General features: G+C 47.1%; 1 protein-coding gene across 1 annotated transcript in view; it reads left to right on the forward strand.

Moving 5' to 3' along the window:
• Positions 1-898: 898 nt before the first annotated feature.
• The window catches only part of dytn (dystrotelin), a 76,614-nt gene continuing 54,334 nt past the window's right edge, over positions 899-23,178 (forward strand). Inside the window, exons 1-8 of the mRNA XM_060918046.1 lie at positions 899-917; positions 1,214-1,288; positions 10,182-10,371; positions 10,453-10,538; positions 10,685-10,785; positions 12,661-12,732; positions 12,809-12,972; positions 14,890-15,001. Coding sequence (XP_060774029.1) covers positions 899-917; positions 1,214-1,288; positions 10,182-10,371; positions 10,453-10,538; positions 10,685-10,785; positions 12,661-12,732; positions 12,809-12,972; positions 14,890-15,001 — 819 coding nt within the window. The remainder of the gene's footprint in view (positions 918-1,213; positions 1,289-10,181; positions 10,372-10,452; positions 10,539-10,684; positions 10,786-12,660; positions 12,733-12,808; positions 12,973-14,889; positions 15,002-23,178) is intronic.

Raw genomic sequence — 23,178 nt, forward strand, 5'->3', positions numbered from 1 at the left:
TGGGCTCGAACCCAGAACCTTCTTGCTGTGAGGTGACAGTGCGAACCACTACATCAAATAAATAAAATAATAAGAAAATAAATAAAAGTAAAAGAATAGGAAAATAAATGCAGAAATAAAAATAAAGAATAAGAACAGAAATTAAGAATAAATTAATCGGAAAATAAATGCAGAAATAAGAAAATAAATAAAAGTAAAAGAATAGGAAAATCAGTGCAGAAATAAAATAATAATTTCTTATTCTTTTACAGATTTATTGTTTTATGGCATGCCTATGACTCCATACCTTTTGGACAAAGACAGAGTGGCAATGCTTGACATGGGCAGTGCAGATGGTCTCGACCTTCCAGCCTTATACAGTGTGGAAGTGGATGTATCTTTTTCATAACTGAAGCAAAACAAACAATATAATATAAAACATCAAACGAATGATGTGTGTCTGTGTATAAGAAGGACAAGCACACATTGCAAAGTATAAAACCATATAGCCTACTGTAAATGGTATTTCATAAACTTGTACAGTACTTTTGATGTCACCACATTGTTCATCATGAAATACAGATTAAATTGATACCAAATATGGACTGATCTAAGTCATCAGATTCATTCCACGTAATCTCTCTCACCTCCATTCTGAACAGTTTTAATCTGACCAGTCCAGAATCAATTTACTGCCACAATTTGTACATTTTCTACAAGATAATCAAGAAAGAAACAACTGTTTTATCCAGTTACCAACAATGTAATGGATAATCCCTAGTTGCATGGATTAACAAATCCCTCATTTTGGTTTTCCTTTCTTTCTTTTTTTAAAAAAAAAGATAACAAACCTAACAGATATTTTAATTTGTGTCTAAACCTACGAATAAAAACAGGCCTACTTTTAAGAGTTACTGCAATGGATCTGGATGGAATAGGTGAGTTTGATAAGTCTACACTGTGCTGATTGGTTGCTTTGTGTGGAATGAAAGCCTGTGTATTTCTGCTATTTACATTATAAGAGAATGTGCCTAGTGTGTATCTGAGTGTGACATATTCAATAGACAGCCTGAGATGTTGTAGGATTCACTGCTATTCCATATCCTAGTTACGTTGACTGTGTTTTATAACACAAGGATTTAGTCCTCTTAGTTGGTATATAGTGCTCTGTGTGGGTGTCTTTGAAATATAAAGAGCTGCTTTTAAACTGTGGTTCTGGTTTCCTTTCCTATAGAAGGCCTGAACGATGCCTGTCCTGCAGTTTACCGTGCTGCAATGAAGCTTCGTTCCCTGCAGAAACTATGCCACAGTAAGTTATCTCTTAGTGTGTGTAAACACATTTGGAGAGTGGAATCATGTTTTCTTTACATAACACTCAGGATCATATGAGTATTGTTCCAACTGTAAAAAATAAAACATTCTATATGTTTTATATGTCATTATATAATATGAACACGAGTGTTTTACTAGGAAATACGCCACTCATATTTTTCACATGAGCTACATCCGGTACATGGAGAACCAAAACCGTGACATAAATCTCCATATGTCACTTGTGAGGAAATAAATGAATTGTTTTGATAAATTTGGGTTCTTTTTGTTTGTGAATGTGTCTATATAATAAAAAGAATACCACACGTTGGCTTGAAGATATGAAGTTTATCTTCTCATGTTGAAAAACTCACATTTTTCATTCAAAATACATCATGGATCTGAGTGACATATTTAAATAATATTGGCTGGCATTGAGTGGTATATCAGATATGTTCCATTCAGCTAGCATGATATTGAAAGAGTTGAAGACGAATTCAATATCATGCTAGCTGAATGAAACATATCTGATATACCACAAAAAAAGCCAGCCAATATTATTATTATACATGCTCCAGAGGGGCAGCACGGTGGTGTAGTGGTTAGTGCTGTCACCTCACAGCAAGAAGGTCCGGGTTTGAACCCCGTGGCCGGCGAGGGCCTTTCTGTGCGGAGTTTGCATGTTGTCTGTGTGGGTTTCCTCCAGGTACTCTGGTTTCCCCCACAGTCCAAAGACATGCAGGTTAGGTTAACTGGTGACTCTAAATTGACCGTAGGTGTGAATGGTTGTCTGTGTCTATGTGTCAGCTCTGTGATGACCTGGCGACTTGTCCAGGGTGTACCCCACCTTTCGCCTGTAGTCAGCTGGGATAGGCTCCAGCTTGCCTGCGACCCTGTAGAACAGGATAAAGTGGTTAGAGATACTGAGATGAGATGAATTTCATTATAATTATTCTCTTCTAATTTTAACTTGGCCTCATTTTCTATCAAATTTGCTTCAGAAATGAAAGGGTTACTGTCCTGAAAACATTAAAATAGAGTTATCCAATGAGATTTTTTTTGTTTGTTGTCTGTAGGCTGAGAAGAGTTTAGAGCTGGCTCACTCATTGGTTAGGACTTCATTGCCAGGACAGAAGGCCATGGCAGTATATGTTTATGTAGGAAGTGACAGATGAATTAACCAATCAGATTTTTTTGATTTATAGTGAGAGGGACCAAAAATGTATCACCCTAAGCATTCTCGAAGGCCAACGCGAGCTTAACCGTGAGTCTGCGCCTTCAGTGCAGCAGTGAAGTCACCTTCCAGCTAGTGTAGCGTTCATCAGTAGTGTTAGTGAATGCTAGTAGCAAGTAGCACAGACTAATGACTAAGAAACTAAGATTTCTGTCTCCAGACTCTTCTTCCACACACGCTCACCACAGTATTTTTCACTCAGACTTAAGTATTCATTTCCCTCTGTAGTTTATTGAATTACTTTTAAAATCAACATCGACAACTACACACAACAGAGCTGCCTGGCAGCCTGCCACTAATCCCTTACAAAATCCTTTGTCCTATTGCTTTTTTGGTGTCTGGCTAAGTTTTGATTGAGCTGAAGTCCCAGCTCTAATATTAACGCTTTGCCACTTCCATACATACTCTCTTTTCCAGTTTTTCGATGTCAGTTGGTATGTTTTTCTCTTGTAAGTGTGCGTGAAGAATATCTAATGAAGTTTTGGTTGCCTTTCAGGTGTTCAACATGTCTTTAGTTTCAGTTTTCAGTTTGTTTATTTATTTAGTGCTTAATTATAGTTTGCTAATCCTAGCACTGGATTAGCCTAGTCTTTCTCTTTCCCAGCGAACAAAGAAATGCTTCCGTGCATGTGCAGCAGAAAACTTTCTCATTGGATATTTGCATCAGCTCCGATGTGTGACATCATGTTGTCTTGACAACGTGCAATATCATACACCATATTGAATGCTCATTCTCCATTGGGTAGAGTGACATAATACATGTAGAATAAGCGATATGCTAACAATATTGCATGCTATAGAACCAAATGAATGAAACCCACTAGAAGGGAATAGAACACATGATTTTATTCCATGGAAGAAGTGTCCTGTATGGATAATAATTCCCGATATTTCACTCCAATGATGTTACTCCAAGTATTTTCCCGCTGACTAGACATGTGTTGTCAAAATGGCGAACCAGTTAAAAATAAAAATTCATTTGATTAATTTGCATATTTTTTGTGGCTGTGTCCATATCATATAAAGAACATGACATGGTGGTGTGAAGATATGAAGTTTATCTTTGTGTTGAAAAATATAGCACTCATTTGCTTTGCTCACTCATGATATATACATTCACCACTCAAAGATAAACTTCGTATCTTCACGCCACCGTGTAATATTCTCTACATATTTTACAATTTTTATACATTGGCAAAGTATTGCAGGCTTGTTATTAGTTATTATTAGTGATGATGTGTATCTGTGGCAAAATGTCAGGGGTGCGGTGTTAGGACTGGGACTGTTTTGGCCTCTAGAGGCCACTGTTATTTCCTGTTTTTTGTCTATGTTTGTTTTGGCCTCTAGAGGTCGCCACTGTGTCCTGTGTTTTGGGTTGGTGTTGATTGCCTGTTTTCATTAGTGTCACCTGTTTCCAATTTATTTTGTGTATTTATACCCCCTGAGTTCAGTCCTCTTGTCACGGAGTCTTTGTGCTGTTATGTTTAAGCTCCAGTTACCTCTGTTCCGATTTCCTCGTCTATGTCCTTGTGTTCTTTGTATTTTTGCTTTCTTTTGGACTTTGTGGATTTTGTTTTTGACTATGTGGATCTTCTGAGCGTTTGGTATTTTTGCCTTTTCTTTTCTAGTTTTTTTGGCTTTTGTATTGACTTTGAACTTTTGGATTTTTTATTTTTTCCCTTAGATCTTCTGAGCTTTTTGGATTATACTTTTTGGATTTTTTGTAAATATTGTAAATAAACCTTTTGATACTTTTTCTACTTCCGCCTCACGCCTCTGCATTTGAGTCATTCCCCTGGTGGCCTAGTGGGGGTTTGCTGGATTATCACACCAGCAAACCAGGTTTGAATCCCAGCAAAACCCTAACAGAAAGACTCTGTCATGACCGACTCAGCAGAGGCTGCTTCAACTGTCTATCCGGCCAACCTTCAGGGAATTATGGCAGCTCCGACATGCTTCGGAGTGACCATGAACGCTCACCAGCCAACGTGAGGCCCTTGCTCGCCCCGAGGAACTGCTTCAGCAAATTGGGAAAACCCTGGCACAGCTGACACCTCTGCCTGCATCTCCTCATCCTGATCCAGCTCCTGTTCCTGCTCCAGTGCCTCCCGCCACACTGTCTCCTTCACCTCGTGAACCCAGCCTTCCTGCACCACAGAGGTATGACGGCAAGCACGGTGAGTGCCGGGAGTTCCTTACCCAGTGCCAACTCACCTTTGAGCTCCAGTCTACCACCTACACTATGGATCACCGCAAGATCGCCTTTGTGATAACCTTGTGAGCTGGTAAGGCACGAGCTTGGGCAACAGCTATCTGGCAGAGATGGGGACCCGAGTGTTCTGATTTTGGACTATTTACTGAAGAGATGCTTCGGGTCTTCGACCAGGCGGACATCAGTACGACGCAGCCAGAAAGCTCATGTCCATCCGGCAAGGAGGAAGCGTCGCAGATTACGCCATCTCATTCCGGACGCTCGCAGCAGTAAGTGGATGGAATGAGACTGCCCTGGTGTCAGCCTTCCACCATGGTCTGTCTGACCCCATCAAGGATGGCCTGGCCTCTATTGGATGCCCAAGTGACCTCGAAACTCTCATCTCACATTCTACTCGTCTGGACAACAGGATGAGAGAACGCCGCCAAGTCCTGAGCCCCCCCAGCCTCCCTACCTCTACCTGGAGCCCGTCTACCTCCTCCAGTGACTGTCCAGAACCCATGCAAGTGGGTCGTACTCGCCTCTCCGCATCTGAGAGGGAGTGCAGAAGGAGGGACAAGTGCTGCATCTACTGTGGCAAGTCTGGTCACTTCCGAGCATCGTGTCCTGAACTCTCGGGAAAAGGACCACCCCGTCCAGCCGAGGGAGGGTTGTGATGGGGCCTACCCTCTCTCCCGGACTCCCTGGCCAAGGAATCTACATCCCGGTCTCCATCTCCTGGGGTGAGTCTGTCCACTCTTGTCAAGCTTTGTTAGACTCAGGGGTGGCTGGGAACTTTATGGATATTCACTTCGCCCAAAGTATCAATGTCCCGACTGCACCTCTTGAAGTCCCACTGTCTGTGTCTGCCCTCGATGGCCAAGCATTAGGTGATGGAAGAGTCACCCAAGTTACTTCTCCAGTCTTCCTCCAGTCTCAAGGTCACAAGGAAGAAATATCCCTGCACCTGATTCCTTCACCTGAGTTCCCAGTTATTCTAGGCCTTCCTTGGCTTACTCGCCACAACCCTCGCATAGACTGGGTAACAAGCCAGGTTGTGGAATGGGGCCCTGCATGCCATGCCTCTTGTCTGCTCTCTAGCTCTCCTGTGTCTCCTGCTGAGCCCCCTGATCTCATCGAGTTATCTCAAGTTCCCACAGGGTACTGGAATCTCAAGGAGGTCTTCAGCAAGAGCAGGGACGCCGTTCTTCCTCCGCACCGGGCCTACGACTGTGCCATCGACTTGCTCCCTGGGACTACCCCTCCTCGTGGCAGACTGTTTTCCCTCTCTCAGCCAGAATGCAAGGCCATGGAGGAATACCTCAAAGACACCCTGGTCTCTGGGTTCATTCAACCCTCCACCTCACCTGCTGGTGCCGGCTTCTTCTTTGTCGGCAAGAAGGATGGGGGGCTCCGACCATGTATTGACTACAGGGGCCTGAACAAGATCACTGTGCGCAACCGATATCCCCTTCCGCTGATGTCCACAGCTTTCGACCTGCTCCAAGGCGCCACCGTCTTCACCAAGTTGGACCTACGGAACGCATACCACCTCATCCGTATCCGACAGGGAGACGAGTGGAAGACTGCCTTTAACACCCCGTCTGGGCACTACGAATACCAGGCGATGCCCTTCGGACTCACCAATGCACCAGCTGGTTTTCAGGCCCTAATCAACGACGTCTTGAGGGACATGATTAACCTGTACGTTTTTGTCTACCTTGATGACATCCTTATCTTTTCCAAGACCGTGCAGGAGCACCGCCACCATGTCCGCCAGGTTCTCCAGAGGCTGCTACAGAACAATCTGTTTGCTAAGGCCCAGAAATGCGAATTTCATGTTCCCGATGTCTCCTTTCTGGGTTTTATTGTACGGACAGGCCAACTCCAAATGGACCCAGCCAAGACCCTGGCCGTCCGGGACTGGCCCACTCCCAAGTCCGTCAAAGAGGTCCAGCGGTTCTTAGGATTTGCTAATTTCTACCGCAAGTTTATCAGGAACTTTAGTTCTGTAGCAGCACCCATGTCGGACCTCACCAAAGGGACAGGTGGATCATATGTCTGGTCTCCTCAGGCGGAAAAGGCGTTCAAAGACCTCAAGGACCACTTCTGCACGGCATCCATTCTGGTCCTCCCGGACACCTCCCAACCATTCATCGTGGAGGTGGACGCCTTGGACAGTGGTGTCGGCGCGGTGCTCTCTCAACATTCGGAAGGAAAGCTGCAGCCCTGCGCTTACTTCTCCCACCGCCTGAGTCCTGCAGAGTCCCGGTACGATGTGGGGGATCGAGAACTACTAGCGGTCAAATTGGCCCTTGAGGAGTGGAGGCACTGGCTGGAGGGAGCGCAACATCCATTCCTGGTTTGGACTGACCACAAGAACCTGGAGTACCTCCAGCAAGCCAAGAGACTGAACCCACGACAGGCTAGGTGGGCCCTGTTTTTCAGTCGGTTTGACTTCACCCTCTCGTACCGCCCCGGCTCCAAGAACACCAAACCTGATGCACTGTCCAGGCTGTTCTCTGCCACTAACAGGGAGAGTGAAGTCGGGCCTATTATCCCTGTGTCCCGGATTGTGGCCCCTGTCCGCTGGGGTATTGAGGAGGCCGTCCGACGAGCCCAACGCCAGGACCCTGGTCCTGGGACGGGGCCACCGGGCCTCTTGTACGTCCCACATCAAGCCCGGGCCAAGGTTCTCCAGTGGGGTCACTCTTCCCCTCTCACCGCCCACCTGGGAGCTCGGAGGACCCTGGACTTCCTGAAAAGACGCTTCTGGTGGCCTAACATGGAGAAGGAAGTAAGGTCATTTGTCCTGTCCTGTGAGGTTTGCACCAGAACCAAGAACCTGCGACAGCGTCCCCAGGGTCTCCTGCATCCTCTGCCTATTCCCCGGCGTCCCTGGTCCCACGTGGCGGTCGACTTCATCACGGGTCTCTCTGAGTCTCAAGGTAACACTGTTATTTTGGTCATTGTGGACAGATTCTCCAAGGCCTGCCGCTTTATACCACTGTGCAAGCTCCCTTCTGCTCTTGAAACAGCTAAACTGATGTTTAATCACGTCTTCCGAGTCTTTGGTCTCCCACAGGATATCGTCTCTGACCGGGGGCCCCAGTTCTCCTCCTGAGTGTGGCACGGGTTTTGCAAGGTCATCGGAGCCACTGCCAGCCTCTCCTCTGGTTTCCACCCACAGTCCAATGGCCAGACGGAGAGGCTCAACCAAGACCTGGAAACCACCCTGCGAGGCCTGGCTATGGATAACCCGACATCGTGGAGCACCTGGCTGCCATGGGCTGAGTATGCCCACAACACCCTGCAGTCATCGGCCACCAAGCTGTCGCCATTCCAGTGCCAATTCGGGTTCCAGCCACCTCTGTTCCCGGACCAGGAGGAGGATGCGGGGTTGCCCTCGGTCAACCAATATGTGAGACGGTGTCGCAAGATCTGGAGCAAGGTCAGGAAGACCCTCATCCAGACCTCCAGAACCAACCAGACTCAGGCCAACCGCCATAGAAGACCTGCCCACACTTTCCGCCCTGGGCAGTGGGTTTGGCTGTCCACTAAGGACCTTCCGCTGCGGGTGGAGAACCGCAAGCTGGCTCCTCGCTACATTGGCCCCTTCAAGGTGGTGCACAGGGTGAACCCTGTCTCCTACTGGCTCCAGTTGCCCCGGACTCTGAGGATCAACCCCACATTCCATGTTTCCCTGTTGCGGCCCGTACTGACGTCCACATATGCCCCTGCCCCTAGGAACCCCCCACCCCCCGCATCTTCCAGGGTCAGACTGTGTTCACCGTGCATCGCCTGCTTGACTCCCGCCGGGTCTGCGGCGGGCTGCAATATCTTGTGGACTGGGAGGGCTATGGTCCTGAGGAGCGCTGCTGGGTTCCCGCTCGGGATGTCTTAGATAAAGAACTGTGTCGGGACTTCCATTCGGCCCATCCGGATTGCCCTGGGAACGTCAGGAGACGCTCCTGGGGGGGGTCCTGTTAGGACTGGGACTGTTTTGGCCTCTAGAGTCCGCTGTTATTTCCTGTTTTTTGTCTATGTTTGTTTTGGCCTCTAGAGGTCGCCACTGTGTCCTGTGTTTTGGATTGGTGTTGATTGCCTGTTTTCATTAGTGTCACCTGTTTCCAATTTATTGTGTATTTATACCCCCTGAGTTCAGTCCTCTTGTCACAGAGTCTTTGTGCTGTTATGTTTAAGCTCCAGTTACCTCTGTTCCGATTTCCTCGTCTATGTCCTTGTGTTCTTTGTATTTTTGCTTTCTTTTGGACTTTGTGGATTTTGTTTTTGACTTTGTGGATCTTCTGAGCGTTTGGTATTTTTGCCTTTTCTTTTCTAGTTTTTTTGGCTTTTGTATTGACTTTGAACTTTTGGATTTTTTTATTTTTTCCCTTGGATCTTCTGAGCATTTTGGATTATACTTTTTGGATTTTTTGTAAATATTGTAAATAAACCTTTTGATACTTTTTCTACTTCCGCCTCACGCCTCTGCATTTGAGTCATTCCCCTGGTGGCCTAGTGGGGGTTTGCTGGATTATCACACCAGCGAACTAGGTTCGAATCCCAGCAAAACCCTAACATGCGGTAGGAGACGGATGCAAGTGCAGAAGGAATGTTTATTTACAATAGTGAAAACACACAGGCAAACAATCCAAAATCGGCAGGCAATCTCATAAACATGAAACTAGCAAAAGTTCAGGTGAGACACAAACAAGCTGAATCAGGCAAAGACGAAAACAGGATCGGAAAACCAGGAAACCAACATGGGAATATGAGGCTTGGTAATGCGTGACTGGCGTGGCCTTTTGAGCAAAACATTTGATGAAAAATCAATGTGTATCCAGTGGGCCAGTAAATCATTTGCATAATGAAACACAGTGGCAAATCAATAAATTTTGGTCCATTGAATACACATTGGGCGGCACGGTGGTGTAGTGGTTAGCACTGTCGCCTCACAGCAAGAAGGTCCGGGTTCGAGCCCCGTGGCCTGCGAGGGCCTTTCTGTGCGGAGTTTGCATGTTCTCCCCGTGTCCGCGTGGGTTTCCTCTGGGTGCTCCGGTTTCCCCCACAGTCCAAAGACATGCAGGTTAGGTTAACTGGTGACTCTAAATTGACCGTAGGTGTGAATGTGAGTGTGAATGGTTGTCTGTGTCTATGTGTCAGCCCTGTGATGACCTGGCGACTTGTCCAGGGTGTACCCCGCCTCTCGCCCGTAGTCAGCTGGGATAGGCTCCAGCTTGCCTGCGACCCTGTAGAACAGGATGAGAGGAGATGAATACACATTGACAAAATTTTTGCTCAGTGAACAACTTTATGAGAGTTTGTTCCCCCCCATATTAGCGTGTAGTATTTTCATTATATAAAACAAGAAAACAGTGAGATATGGGAAGAAACAAAGAAACATTCACCAATGGCCAAAATGTACTACATCCCTCATTATTATCATTCATGTCTGTGTTTCAGTGCATATGGTCTTGATCCAGGATTTGCGCTTGGCTCTCTGGACTGTTGGGAACTTGGGGAATATTTCCCAGGAAAGCTTGAAGCAGAGCCTAGAACAGCTCTTCCAGGGGGTTTTACAGAAATTACCTGTTCAGGTGGTACAGGAAGCTACAGAGCAGACTTCCAGTCTTCTCTTCAAACTATATGACAGGTGAGAAAAGCCATCTACCCATTCAGTTAGCTTGAGTATGTATGCGTCATATGGCCATTTAGGTTTGGATATATTTTGTAGGGAGGAGACTGGCTTTGTCCTTCTCAGGTCTGTGGAAGCAGCACTGATAGTGCTTTCAGGAGACACACTTTCAGCCAAACACAGAGGTCTGAATCATGTGTTTAAAATTCATTGGTGTTTTTATCATATATAGCCAATATATGATAAAATTGATATAACTGATGTAATTATACACAACTGTATTTAATATGTACAACCATGAATCATTTTCTTAGTTTTTTTTTTTCTGCAGCTCTGTTCCAGCTAGCTGTCAGCTATAGCAGAATGCAAAGCACAGAGAATGCTTTTGTCAGCCGTGCTGGACTCAGAAACCTTTTGGATGACCTTAGTCAGGTGAGAATCCCTCATTTGTTGTCATCTACAAAATGAAGTCAAGTCAAGTCAGAGTCCCTCCTATGCCAGGACCTGGTCTTCCCAGGCAGTCAAGTCAAGTTTATTTTTTATAGCGCTTTTAACAATAGATATTGTTGCAAAGCAGCTTTACAGAAATTTAAAGACTTTAAATATGAGCTAATTTTATCCCTAATCTATCCCCAATGAGCAAGCCTGTGGAGATGGTGGCAAGGAAAAACTCCCTCAGACAACATGAGGAAAAACCTCAAGAGGAATCAGACTCAAAAGGGAACCCAACCTCATTTGGGTGATAACAGACAATATTATTATAAACAACTTGCTTCTATAACAGTGTCCTATGTAGTCACAAAGTATAACTGTGAAACCAGGAAATTCATTATAGTTTTAACATGAAGTCTGTTTTGCTGAAGTTATAAACTGTTCATTGATGGAAACTTGAGTACAAAACTGTTCATGACAACTGCAATCCTAAAGTTAGCAAGTTAACTGTAGTCCTCAGCCATAAAAGCATTACTGTAAGTGTCCAGAGCATCTTCCAAGTGCGACTTTCGACTGTCCATATAGGCTTGTCCTCCAGAGGAGCAATGTGATGAGACTCCAGCCAGACATAGGGCATTAGGATGGATCAGGCAGGTCCGAGGAGCAGAAGAGGTTAGCATCTCAGTCTCAGGATCGACATGTAAATCAGAGGGACAGACAGAGTGGGGGGGGAAGAGAGAGAGAGAAAACATAGGTTGTTAGGTATGCTCAATGTCACCTAATGAGTAAGAACAGTATACATTTTGCACTGAGTGCAAGAGGAGATTCCGGCAAAACTAATGATGACAGCATAACTAAAAGGGGAGAGCCAGAAGGTGACACAGGCATGAGGGTGCCCTGGGACATAAAGCAGCCAGCCACTACACCGTCAACAAACCCGAGTGAGCGAGTGAGTGGGGGGCTGACAGCATCCATACATCCCAGTTTACCAAAGCACTCTATGCTTGAGGACCCTCCAGATCTACTCCTTTACCTAATAAAACTATTAACAAAAGGCTTGACTAAACAGATATGTTTTCAGCCTAGACTTAAACACTGAGACTGTGTCTGAGTCCCAAACACTACTTGGAAGGTTGTTAGATAACTGTGGAGCTTTGTAAGAAAAGGCTCTGCCCCCTGATGCAGTCTGCCGTCCCAGTACTAACCAGTCTTTTGAGGCACATTGGATAGCACCGATCTCCATTTCTATAACCCTTGGCCTCTTGCCTATTATATAGCTAGGGTTACACCGAGGGTGCTGGTCCTCTGGTAATCATGAGAGTTTGACTCCCTACTTGCATCTCTATTGCAGCATGCCTTGCCAGATGGTACTGTAGTAGGCACCATTTTTATGATGGTCTTTGGTATGACCCGACCACAAGTAGAACTTGCGATCTCCTGGTTGAGAGGTGGACACGCTAACCACTAGGCCAGCTTGCGGTCACAATATGTAGTACCAGTCATCACTTAGAGATATTAGATGCCTGTTATTTGCTTTTATAAAAAGTATAAATAGTGAACTTTCCTAAGGTTCCCTGTCCTCCACCGCCACAGAAGATTGAGAGTGACTTTGACTTGGAGTAACTTCAGAACTACTCAAGTAATCCTGTTGGTTTACTTCCTTTCAGAGTACCAATAGCAACAGTGCCTATGATTGTGATCTTACAAAAATTTCCCTGCTAAAAGCTCTTCCTCAACCTGATGAAGAGAATCACTCACAGTTCTGACACTGTTCCCAAATAAGGATAGAAATCACTCAAAATTCTGATATATTTTTCCATACTTATGCTAAACCATTGACTTCCGTGTCAATTAAGCTCGTCACTGCTTTTTAAGGTGCCAGCTGTAGTTCAGGAGAGCCATGTGTTCGGTCCAGTGGAGGCTGCAATCCAATCCTGCTTCACTGGGGTATGTTCTACTTCTACAAATAGATGTACAGATGCAGACACATGCAGGAGCTCACTGTGTTTGCGACTTTACCTAGGTTATCAGTGGGAAGGCAGGAGAGGAGCATTTTGTGAGCTGGCTGCAAACGGAGCCTCGTTTGCTGTTGTGGCTTTCCACCCTCTTTAGACTCTCAGTGAGTGAGGGAGTACAGCACAGAGTGCGCTGCCACACTTGCAAAGCCTTTCCCATCACAGGCCTCAGGCAAGTTTGTGTGTGTCTGTGTAGTGGTGGATGTGTTTATTTTTGTACAAGGAGACATACAGTATGTCCTACATAAGCATCATGATTTTGTTAATTGAATGTAGTGGTCAAGTTGCTGAAAGGGCAGTGCTAGACATTTGGCATGTGAAGGTAGTAATATTTTGCAAGTGCAAACTTTTTTTTAATCCACTCAAAAGTGGAATCCCAGTCCCAATACACATCTCTAGTGTAGATAATGCCTTCAACTATATGACATGGAGAGTGATTGTGGAACTGAAATGCTGATTATACAATGTTCTTGAATAGTAGGCAGGCGACTGAGAGTTATGGTGTATACAGAAACTTTGTTATGGCAATTTATAGGAAGATAACATGGAAGAAGGTGGAGCTTCTTTAACTCTAGTTAATTTTGTAATTCTATAATGGATCTGTTTGTGTTTTCGCAAACAAAACCCAGAATATTATAAACATACCTTTACCAGCCATCCTTTGTATTTGAATCATTTGTATTTTATCCACACATAGGTGTGCACAGTCACATTTGCCATTGAGGTCTCCTTACACAGGATGCAATGTACACTATATGGCCAAATGTTTGTGGCCACTTGACCACCACACATATGTGAGCCTTCCCTAAACTATTGAAATCACACAATTGTCTAGAACATCTGTGTTTGCTGTAGCTAAAAGATTTCCCTTTACTGGAATTAAGGGGCCCAAACCTGTTCCAGCCTCTTTGCACAAAGTAAGGTTGAAGTGGAAGAACTCTAGTGACCTGCACAGAGCCCTGACCTCATCCTCACTGAATGCCTTTGGGATGAACTGCAGTGTCTATCATGAGTCAGGCCTCAGGCCTAACGTCTTCAGACCATGGAATATTACCTGTGCACTAAGGCTTCTTGCCCAACATCACTACCTGACTTCCAAAATGACTGCAAGTTGGCCTAGTGGTTAGTGTGTCCGCCTCTTGACTGGGAAATCATGAGTTCTACTCGCGGTTGGGTCATTCCAAAGACCATCATAAAAATGGTACCTACTACTATTTGGCAAGGCATGCTGCAATACAGATGCGAGTGGGGAAGTCAAACTCTCATGGTTACCAGAGGACTAGCCCTTCACTGTAACCCAAGCTATATAGGTGAGAGGCAGAGGGCTATCAAAACAGAGATTGGCGCCGCACCCATACACCTTAAAGAGTTGGTTAGTACTGCGACAGGAGACTGCCTGGGAAGACCAGATTCTGGTGTGAGAGGGACTTTGACTTGACATTCCAAAATATAATGGAAAGCCTTCCCAGAAGAGTGAAGCTGTTATAGCAGTAAAGAATGGGACGTTCAATTAGCACCTATGGGTGTGATGGTCAGGTGTCCACATTTTGGCCATATAGTGTATAACAAACCCATATCCAGTGGTGGAATTTACATTTCAAACACTCAAGCTTACCATAGTCTCTTTAAATTATCATATTATTTGTGACTATTGGAGGAGGTTGTAGGTGATGGGCTCACATGTGAAGTGTCTGCATGATGTGCAATTTATTTAACAAAGAATTTCATCCTAGGCATGAAAGGCTAACTGCTCCTTCATTTCCAAATTACTCAGGTTTCCATCCATTGTTGCTCTTCTTCTTAGTTGATTTTAGACTTTGTGTTGTTGCTCCACTATACTAATATTTTAAGTCAGCTGCCTAAAAACATCTAATTTGGTCACAGAATAAATGCATCATCCTCTTTCTCTGTAGTGACCATTCACACAGGAGCCCGACCAATAATTCTGACTCTGGCTTCACACTTCCTGAATAGCTACTGTTAAAATTTCTATGTACAAATGCACATGTACCCAGTTAAGCCTGAGCGTATCATAAGCTGTGGTAAGTTTGTATTTTTTTAACCTTGGGCAAGTGTGATCTCTTTGCAGGTATCGCTGTTTGAAGTGTTTGAATGTCCACCTGTGCCAAAACTGCTTCCTGACCAAGAAACATACAAGGATGCACAAGCCTTCACATCCAGTTCTGGAATATTGCACTCAGGTATTGTTGCCAGTACACTGGAAAAAAAAACATTATTTTATACTCAGCAAAACTAACTTAATACAGTAACTTACTGCCAGCATGGTATCATACGTAATTCCAATATGAAGGAATGCCTTACAGTGCCTTAAAGGAACAGTCCACCGTACTTCCATAATGAAATATGTTCTTTTCTGAATTGAGACGAGCTTATCCGTACCTCTCCAAGCTTTGCGCGACCTCCCAGTCAGTCAGACGTGCTGTCACTCCTGTTTACTCCTGTTAGCAATGTAGCTAGGCTCAGTATGGCCAACGGTATTTTTTGGGGCTGTAGTTAGATGCGACCAAACTCTTCCACGTTTTTCCTGTTTACATAGGTTTATATGACCAGTGACATGAAACAAAGTTCAGTTAAAAAAATTGAAACGTGGCGATTTTCTATGCTATGGAAAGTCCGCACTATAATGACAGGCGTACTAACACTTTCTGCGCGCTTCGACAGCGTATTGATACCTTCACTCAGGAGTGACGGTATCAATGCGCTGTCAAAGCGCGCAGAAGGTGTTAGTATGCCTGTCATTATAGTGCGGACTTTCCATAGCATAGAAAATCGCCACATTTCAATTTTTTTAACTGAACTTTGTTTCATGTCACTGGTCATATAAACCTATGTAAACAGGAAAAACGTGGAAGAGTTTGGTTGCATCTAACTACAGCCCCAAAAAATACCGTTGGCCATACTGAGCCTAGCTACATTGCTAACAGGAGTAAACAGGAGTGACAGCGCGTCTGACTGACTGGGAGGTCGTGCAAAGCTCGGAGAGGTACAGATAAGCTCGTCTCAATTCAGAGAAGAACATATATCATTATGGAAGTACGGTGGAGTGTTCCTTTAATATGTGGAATTCTGTTCTTCATGTCGAAAGACTCACTTAGCATCTTGTATAATTTTCATGAACAGCCCCGATTCCAAAAAAAGTTGGGATGCTGTTTAAAATGTAAATTAAAAAAAAATGATTTGCAAATCATTTTCAACCTATATTCCATTGAATACAATACACAGACAAGATATGTAATATTCAAAGTGATAAACTTTGTTTTTTTGTAAATATACACTTATTCTGAATTATTTGCTGCCTGCAACATGTTCCAAAAATGTTAGGACAGGGGTATGTTTACCACCGTGTTACCTCACTGTGGCAGCTGGGGCATGGTTGAGCATTGGCTGTGAAGGGCAAGGTGTCAGGTTAAACCAGTAGGTAAAGCCTCACTCACAACCCGCCGTAAGTGTTTTGGACACACACGGGTCGCAGGGTTTGGTAGCTCACAGCTGTGCCGCAGGGTCGCAGTGAACCCGGGGGAAAGTTTGGGGGAGGAGTACGGGCAAAGTACTTGTCAAGTACAGGTTGCACACCTGACTTCCTTGAGGCGTGGGAAAAATTGCGCCATAAGCCTGTGGAAAGCGTATATCTGACGCATGTGATCAGTGCGCGTTCAGTGAGTGTGGGGTGTGTGAGACTTGCATTCTACCAATTACCTGCGCTATGAGTTCGGGCCGCACTTGTGAAGCGTGTGTGATGCATATGATTGCATGTTACAATCACTCATAACTTGCGTGTGATGCAAGCCAGGAGTGGGTATAAAACCAACATGTCTGCAGCATTCTGCATCTCTTTTTCGACTGAAGAACATTGGATATTTTGTGGGAAAAATGTAAAAATTTTCAGTTTAAAGTTTAGAAAATGGGACCCAAGAAGAAGCAAGCAAAACTGAAGTAGCCCAGCCTGAAACAGCAAAGGGGGAGAGGGAGGAAGAATTTGTTGATGTAGGTAGCAGCATCGTCAAGCCCTGCACAGACAGGGAGAAGTATGCCTTCAAGCCGGGAGAAGGCACAGCACCCTGTTAGAGGTATTTTCACAGGTAAATACACACGCTTTAAACATTCATTTCAGTATCTATATGCTTATGTGATTAATATTATTGTAGTGAATCCCTGATGTGGGTGGAGTACAGAAGTACAGCAGGCAGGAACTGAAATTCTTACAAACTTATATATTTTTTCAGCTTCACTCACTCCCACACATGCACACACATGCATTCTGGTCAGGAGTCAGCTCTTCTCTGCTTTCCCCCTCCTTTTATGCTCCATCCCTGCAACAAACACACACCCACATTAATTGACACCAGGTGAAATAACTTAGCCACTTACCTTCCCTGGCCCCGCCCTCCATTCACAAACTGCTGCTTGGCCACGCTCCAGTTGCCACATACCCCCACCGCCTGACTCAGGCCAGGGAGCCGTCCAGCCTGAAGCAGACTCCCCCCCCGATGGGACAAGAAGTCCGCCACCACCATCTGCACCCCCGGCCTGTGGACCACCTCGAACTTAAACGGCTGGATGGTGAGATACCAATGAGTGATCTGCGCATTGGCGTCCTTCATGTGGTGGAGCCACTGGAGGGGGGCATGGGCCGAACAGAGAGTGAAAGGGTGCCCCAGCAGGTAGTATCGGAGGACAAGGACCGCCCACTTGATGGCAAGACACTCTTTCTTGATGGTGCTGTACTTGCTTTCACGCATCGAGAGTTTACAACTGATGTACAGCACGGGGCGCTCCTCACCCTCCACCTTCTGGGACAAAATGGCCTCCAGCCCTCTGTCCGATGTGTCAGTCTGCAAAATAAAGGGGAGAGAGAAGTCAGGGGAGTGCAAAAGTGGCCCCTACACAGTGCAGCTTTTACCTCAGAGAAAGCCTGTTGGCACTGCTCTGTCCACTGGACCGGATCTGGAGCCCCATTTTTAGTGAGGTCGGTTATCGGGCTGGTGACATCCGAATAATTGGGTATAAATCTATGATAATAGCCAGCCAGCCCCAGGAACTGTCTCACCTCCTTTTAGGTCTTGGGCCTCAGGCAGGCTGCAATCGCTGCAGTCTTGTTAATTTGGGGACGCAACTGCCCATGACCCAAGTGGAACCCCAGATACCATACTTCCTTCTGCCCCTCGGACCTGCTTGACCCATCCTGGTGCCCTGTGTCTGGTCGGAGTTTTATCGCATTGCTCCTGTGAAGGACGGCCCCGTGAGGACAGTTGAGGGTTATACCTGGAGGATGCTCTGGACTCTTACAGTAATACTTTTATGGCTGAGGACTAAAGTTGACCTGCTAACTTTAGGACTGCAGTTTTGCACTCAAGTTTCCATCAATGAAGAATTATAACATCAACAAAACTGTCCTTATTTTAAAACTGTTAATATTATAGTCATGGTGTCTGTTGTTGCCCAAATGAGGATGGGTTCCCTTTTGAGTTTGGTTCCTCTCGAGGTTTCTTCCTCATGTCATCTGAGGGAGTTTTTCCTTGCCACCGTCGCCACAGGCTTGCTCATTGGGGATAGATTAGGGATAAAATTAGCTCATGTTTTAAGTCGTTCAAATTCTGTAAAGCTGCTTTGCGACAATGTTTGTTAAAAGCACTACACAAATAAACTTGACTTGACTTGACTTGACTTCCACCCGCCCAAACCATCGCACACTTTTTCGGGTTAGCTGTGAGGCCCGCACGCCTCGGTGACTTTAGAATGGCCCTCAGATGTTCCAAGTGCCGTGGCCAATCATGGCTGTAGATTATTATATCATCTAGATATGTGGCCACATAGGCAGTGTGAGGGCGGAGGACCCTGTCCATGAGCTGCTGGAACATAGCGGGTGCCCCAAATAACCCAAAAGGGAGCATGACAAATTGGTGTAATCCAAACAGTGTGGAAAAGGCTGATTTCTCTTGGGATAGAGGAGTCAAGTGTCGAATAAAAGCAAGCAGCGCCTAACCGATCAAGCAACTCATCAATGCGAGGCATTGGGTATGCGTCAAACTTAGACACCGCATTGATCTTTCTATAGTCCACACAGAACCGGACCGACCCGTTGGTCTTGGGAACCAGGACCACTGGGCTGCTCCAGTCACTGTGGGACTCCTTGATTATACCCATTTCGAGCATGGCCTTGAGTTCATCCCGAACCACCTTTTTCTTATGTTCAGGCAAGCGGTAAGGGCGGCTATGGACTACCACCCCCGGGGACGTTTCGATGTGGTGTTCTATGAGGTGGGTATGACCGGGAAGGGGTGAGAACACATCAGAAAATTCCTTTTGCAACTTGGCCACCTCTGTGAGTTGGGCCGGTGAGAGGTGGTCTCCACAAGGGACCGGAGTGGTTCGAGATGTTATCTTTTTTACCTCTGGCTCCAGCTCCACCTTCTCCGGGACTACCGATGCCAACGCCACGGGGACCCCCTCATTCCAGCATTTTAAAAGGTTGAGCTGGTAGATTTGCAATGCCCTGCCCCTATCCATTCGCCTTACCTCATAGTCGACGTCCCTGACTCGCCGTGTGACCTCGAAGGGCCCTTGCCACTTGGCAATTAATTTAGAACTCAACGTGGGCAATAATATGAGCACTTTGTCTCCCAGCGTGAACTCTCTAAGGCACGTGCCCCTGTCATACAGTCGGATTTGAGGTTCTTGTGCCTGCCGCAAATTCTCCTGGGTTAGGTGCGCGAGGGTGTGGAGTTTTGTGCGCAAGTCAAGAATGTACTGAATTTCATTTTTGCTAGGTGAAGGTCCCTCCTCCCAATTTTCTCATAGCACATCCAAAATGCCACGCAGCTTACGCCCATATAATAATTCAAATGGAGAAAACCCTGTGGAGGCTTGCGGGACCTCTCATACTACAAATAACAGGGGCTTGAGCCATTTATCCCAATTATATGCATCTTCACTTACGAATTTCCAGATAATGTTTTTGGGGGTTTGGTTAAAACGCTCCACTAAGCCATCCGTTTGTGGGTGATAGACACTGGTGCGGATAGACTTAATACCCAGTAACCCATACAGCTCACACAGTGTGCGTGACATAAATGTAGTGCCTTGGTCTGTCAGGATTTCTTTCAGAATCCTGACCTGGGACATAATATGGAAGAGCACTTCTGCAATACTGCATGCTGAGATATTGCAGAGAGGCACTGCTTCCGGATATCACATTGCATAGTCCACCAGAACGAAAATAAAGCAATATCCTCATGCTGACCGATCTAATGGCCCGTGCTGACCGATCTAATGGATTTTTCGTGGATTGAGGTCTGATTACAGCCAGAGTCCACCAAAGCCTGATACGTATCCCCTTGGACATTCACCGGTATGCGATATGCTCCGGCCCGATCGAGGGTGGTTCCTGGCAAGTCGGGGATCTGGACCACCGCGCCCACCTCCATTACTGAGCACTGATGCTGGAGGTGCCCTGGCTCCCTGCAGCACCAGCAAACCGGCCCAGGCTCTCTCTCTGCACCGGCGTTCTGGGGCTCACTCACCTGGGGGGGGGGGAGAGACAGACTTGGAAGCTGGAAACAGGAGGGCACCGTGGGTGCGGTGGGCCGGCTGTGAGGGAGCCGGCCCCCGCTTCCGCGGTGGGGGAATGGGGCGAGGACAAGACACAGAAGGGGGGAGAGAGAGAGGAGAGAAGCGAAGAGGGGATCTGTGATCCTGCCATGGGAACAGCCGCCAAATGATCCTCTGCCAACTCGATGGCCTGACCTAGCGACACCGGATGATGGCACTGGACCCACTCTGCGGTCCCTTTGGGAAGTTGTGTGATGAACTGCTCCAGCGCCACCAGATCGACGATTCCTTCAGCGTCGCGGTTGTCAGCCCTCAGCCACCGCCGGCAGGCGTCCCGGAGTTGCTGGCCAAATGCGAATGGGCAGCCAACCTCCTCTAGGCGCAGAGCACAGAAGCGCTGTCGATGTTGTTCTGGAGTGCGCCCCACATGCTGGAGGATGGCCCGGCGCAGGTCCGCTTAAACCAGCCGGCTGTCGGCGGGGAGCTGTAGCACAGCCAGTTGCGCCTCGCCCATTAGCAGGGGGAGGAGGCATGCCGCGTGCTGTTCCACTGGCCAGCCCCAGGCCGTTCGAATAGCCTGCTTGTTCGAATAGCGCAAGGAAGGTCTCGGGGTTGTCATGCGGGCCCATCTTCATTAGGGTGAGGTAGGGAGGGCCCGCGGCGGTGGAGGTGGTGGACCCCGCCGACGCGAGGAGGTGCCAGAACGCCTGACGATCTTCCTGTTGTGCCAGCACCAGGGCCTCGAACCTTTGCTCTTGCTCCTTTTGGAGGGCGACCAGCACCTGGTGCTGGCTCTGTTGGGCCGTGGCGAGGGTGTGGACCAGGTCTGCGAAGGGGGAGGACTCTGTGGGGCTGTTCTCCTCTGTGCTCCAGGTCCCGGGTTTCGGCACCACTGTAGAACTTTGAGCGGGTGGGTGGAGCACAGAAGTACGGCAGGCCAGTACGGAGTTTACAAATTCTCTTTATTGTAGCACTTTTCAGTGTACACACTCTCCCAGACATTCAGACATGCACACACACATCATTTGTCTGGTTGGGGAGAGAGCTCCCTTCCCCCTCTCTCTCCCTCCTTATATAGGGCGCGGTCACTGGGGAAGACACACAAACACAGGTTAATTGACATCAGGTGCAGTGATTCTGCCACTTACCTTCCCTGACTCTGCCCTCCGGTCACAGACCGACGCTTGACCACGCCCCCGCTGCCACAGTGAGCTGCATTGAATACGAGTTCCCTACGGCTCTTTGTTATTAATAATTGGGTTATTTGTTCCCCAGTTTGAGTGTCCTGCATCACTCAGTACAATCTATTTTTAATAATAGCAAAATAAGGGAAGGCCGGTGTCGTGCTTGGCTGAAGAGTTTGACCATCAATTACTCTCACTTGGTCAAACGCATGCCGCAGAGTCTCGTCTCATGACTGCTCTAATGGGAAATCCTCAAGGGAATCCCCGAGAGAGGGAGGAGGAGCGGGCTGCTCCTCACTCTGACGTGGTGCTGACGTAGACGGCTCTGTGACAGCTTCTCCAGTCAATGCCACACTGGGATCTTCCTGTGACCTACTAGTGCAGGACCCACTACGTGTTAAATATTCCATCAGCTTTTTAAACCCTGGTCAATCGGTACCCAAAATCAACGAGTGGGTGAGACGAGGATTAATCGCCACCTTTATTCTATGCATTTGGCCCCGGAATAGAATATGGACAGTGATAATTGTGAACATCCCCGTGTGCACACAACACTTTCACTGCTTGTGCTCTCCCCAATGCCTCACCTTGTACCAGGCGTTGGTGAATTGAGGTCTGATTACAACCAGAATCCACCAAAGCATGATATGTATCCCCTTGAACACTTACCGGTATGCGATACATTCCGGCCTGATTGGGGGCAGTCTCTGGTGCGTCGGGGATCCGGATCACAGCTTCCACCTCCCTTGCAGAGCCCTGATTCTGGAGATGCTCTGGCTCCCCACCGTGCCAGCATACTGGCCCAGGCTTTCCCTCTGCACCGATGTTATGGGCGTCACTCACCTGAGGGGGGAAGGACACAGACACAGAAGAGGGAGACGGGAGGACACCACGGGTGCGACGGGCCGGCTGGGGAGGAATCGGCCCCTGTCTCCATGGTGGGGGAATGGGGGGGAGAAGAGAAACGAGAAGAGGTGCCTTTGTTTCGTCCGCCTGTTGTCAGAACCGCCACCAGATGGTCCTCCACCAACTCGATGGCTCGCTGGAGTGATGCTGGGTGGTAACACTGGACCTATTCCACCATCCTTTCCAGAAGTCGAGAGATGAACTGTTCCAGTGCCACCTGGTCGATGAGCCAGTTGGCGTTGCAGTCTTCCGCCCTCAGCCACCGCCAGCAGGCATCCTGGAGCTGTTGGCCAAATGCGAATGGTTGGCCAGATGCCGGAATGCCTGGCGATCTTCCTGCTGGGCCAGCATCAAGGCTTCAAAGCGTTGTTCTTGGTCCTTCCAGAGGGCGGTCAGCGCTTGATGCTGGTTCTGCTGAACAGCAGTGAGGGCATGGACAAGCTCCATAATTGGGGAGGACTCCATGGGGTGGTTCCCTTCCATACTCATGCCCAGGTTTTGGCACCACTGTAGTGAATCCCTGATGTGGGTGGAGTACAGAAGCACGGCAGGTGGGAACTGAAGTTCTTACAAACTTATATATACATCTTTTCAGCTTCACTCACACCCACACACACACATGCATTCTGGTCAGGAGTCAGCTCTTATCTGCTTTCCCCCTCCTTTTATACTCCATCCCTGCAACACACACACACACACACACACACACACACACACAC

This window comes from Neoarius graeffei, chromosome 4 (assembly GCF_027579695.1).
Source record: "Neoarius graeffei isolate fNeoGra1 chromosome 4, fNeoGra1.pri, whole genome shotgun sequence".
NCBI lineage: Eukaryota > Metazoa > Chordata > Actinopteri > Siluriformes > Ariidae > Neoarius > Neoarius graeffei.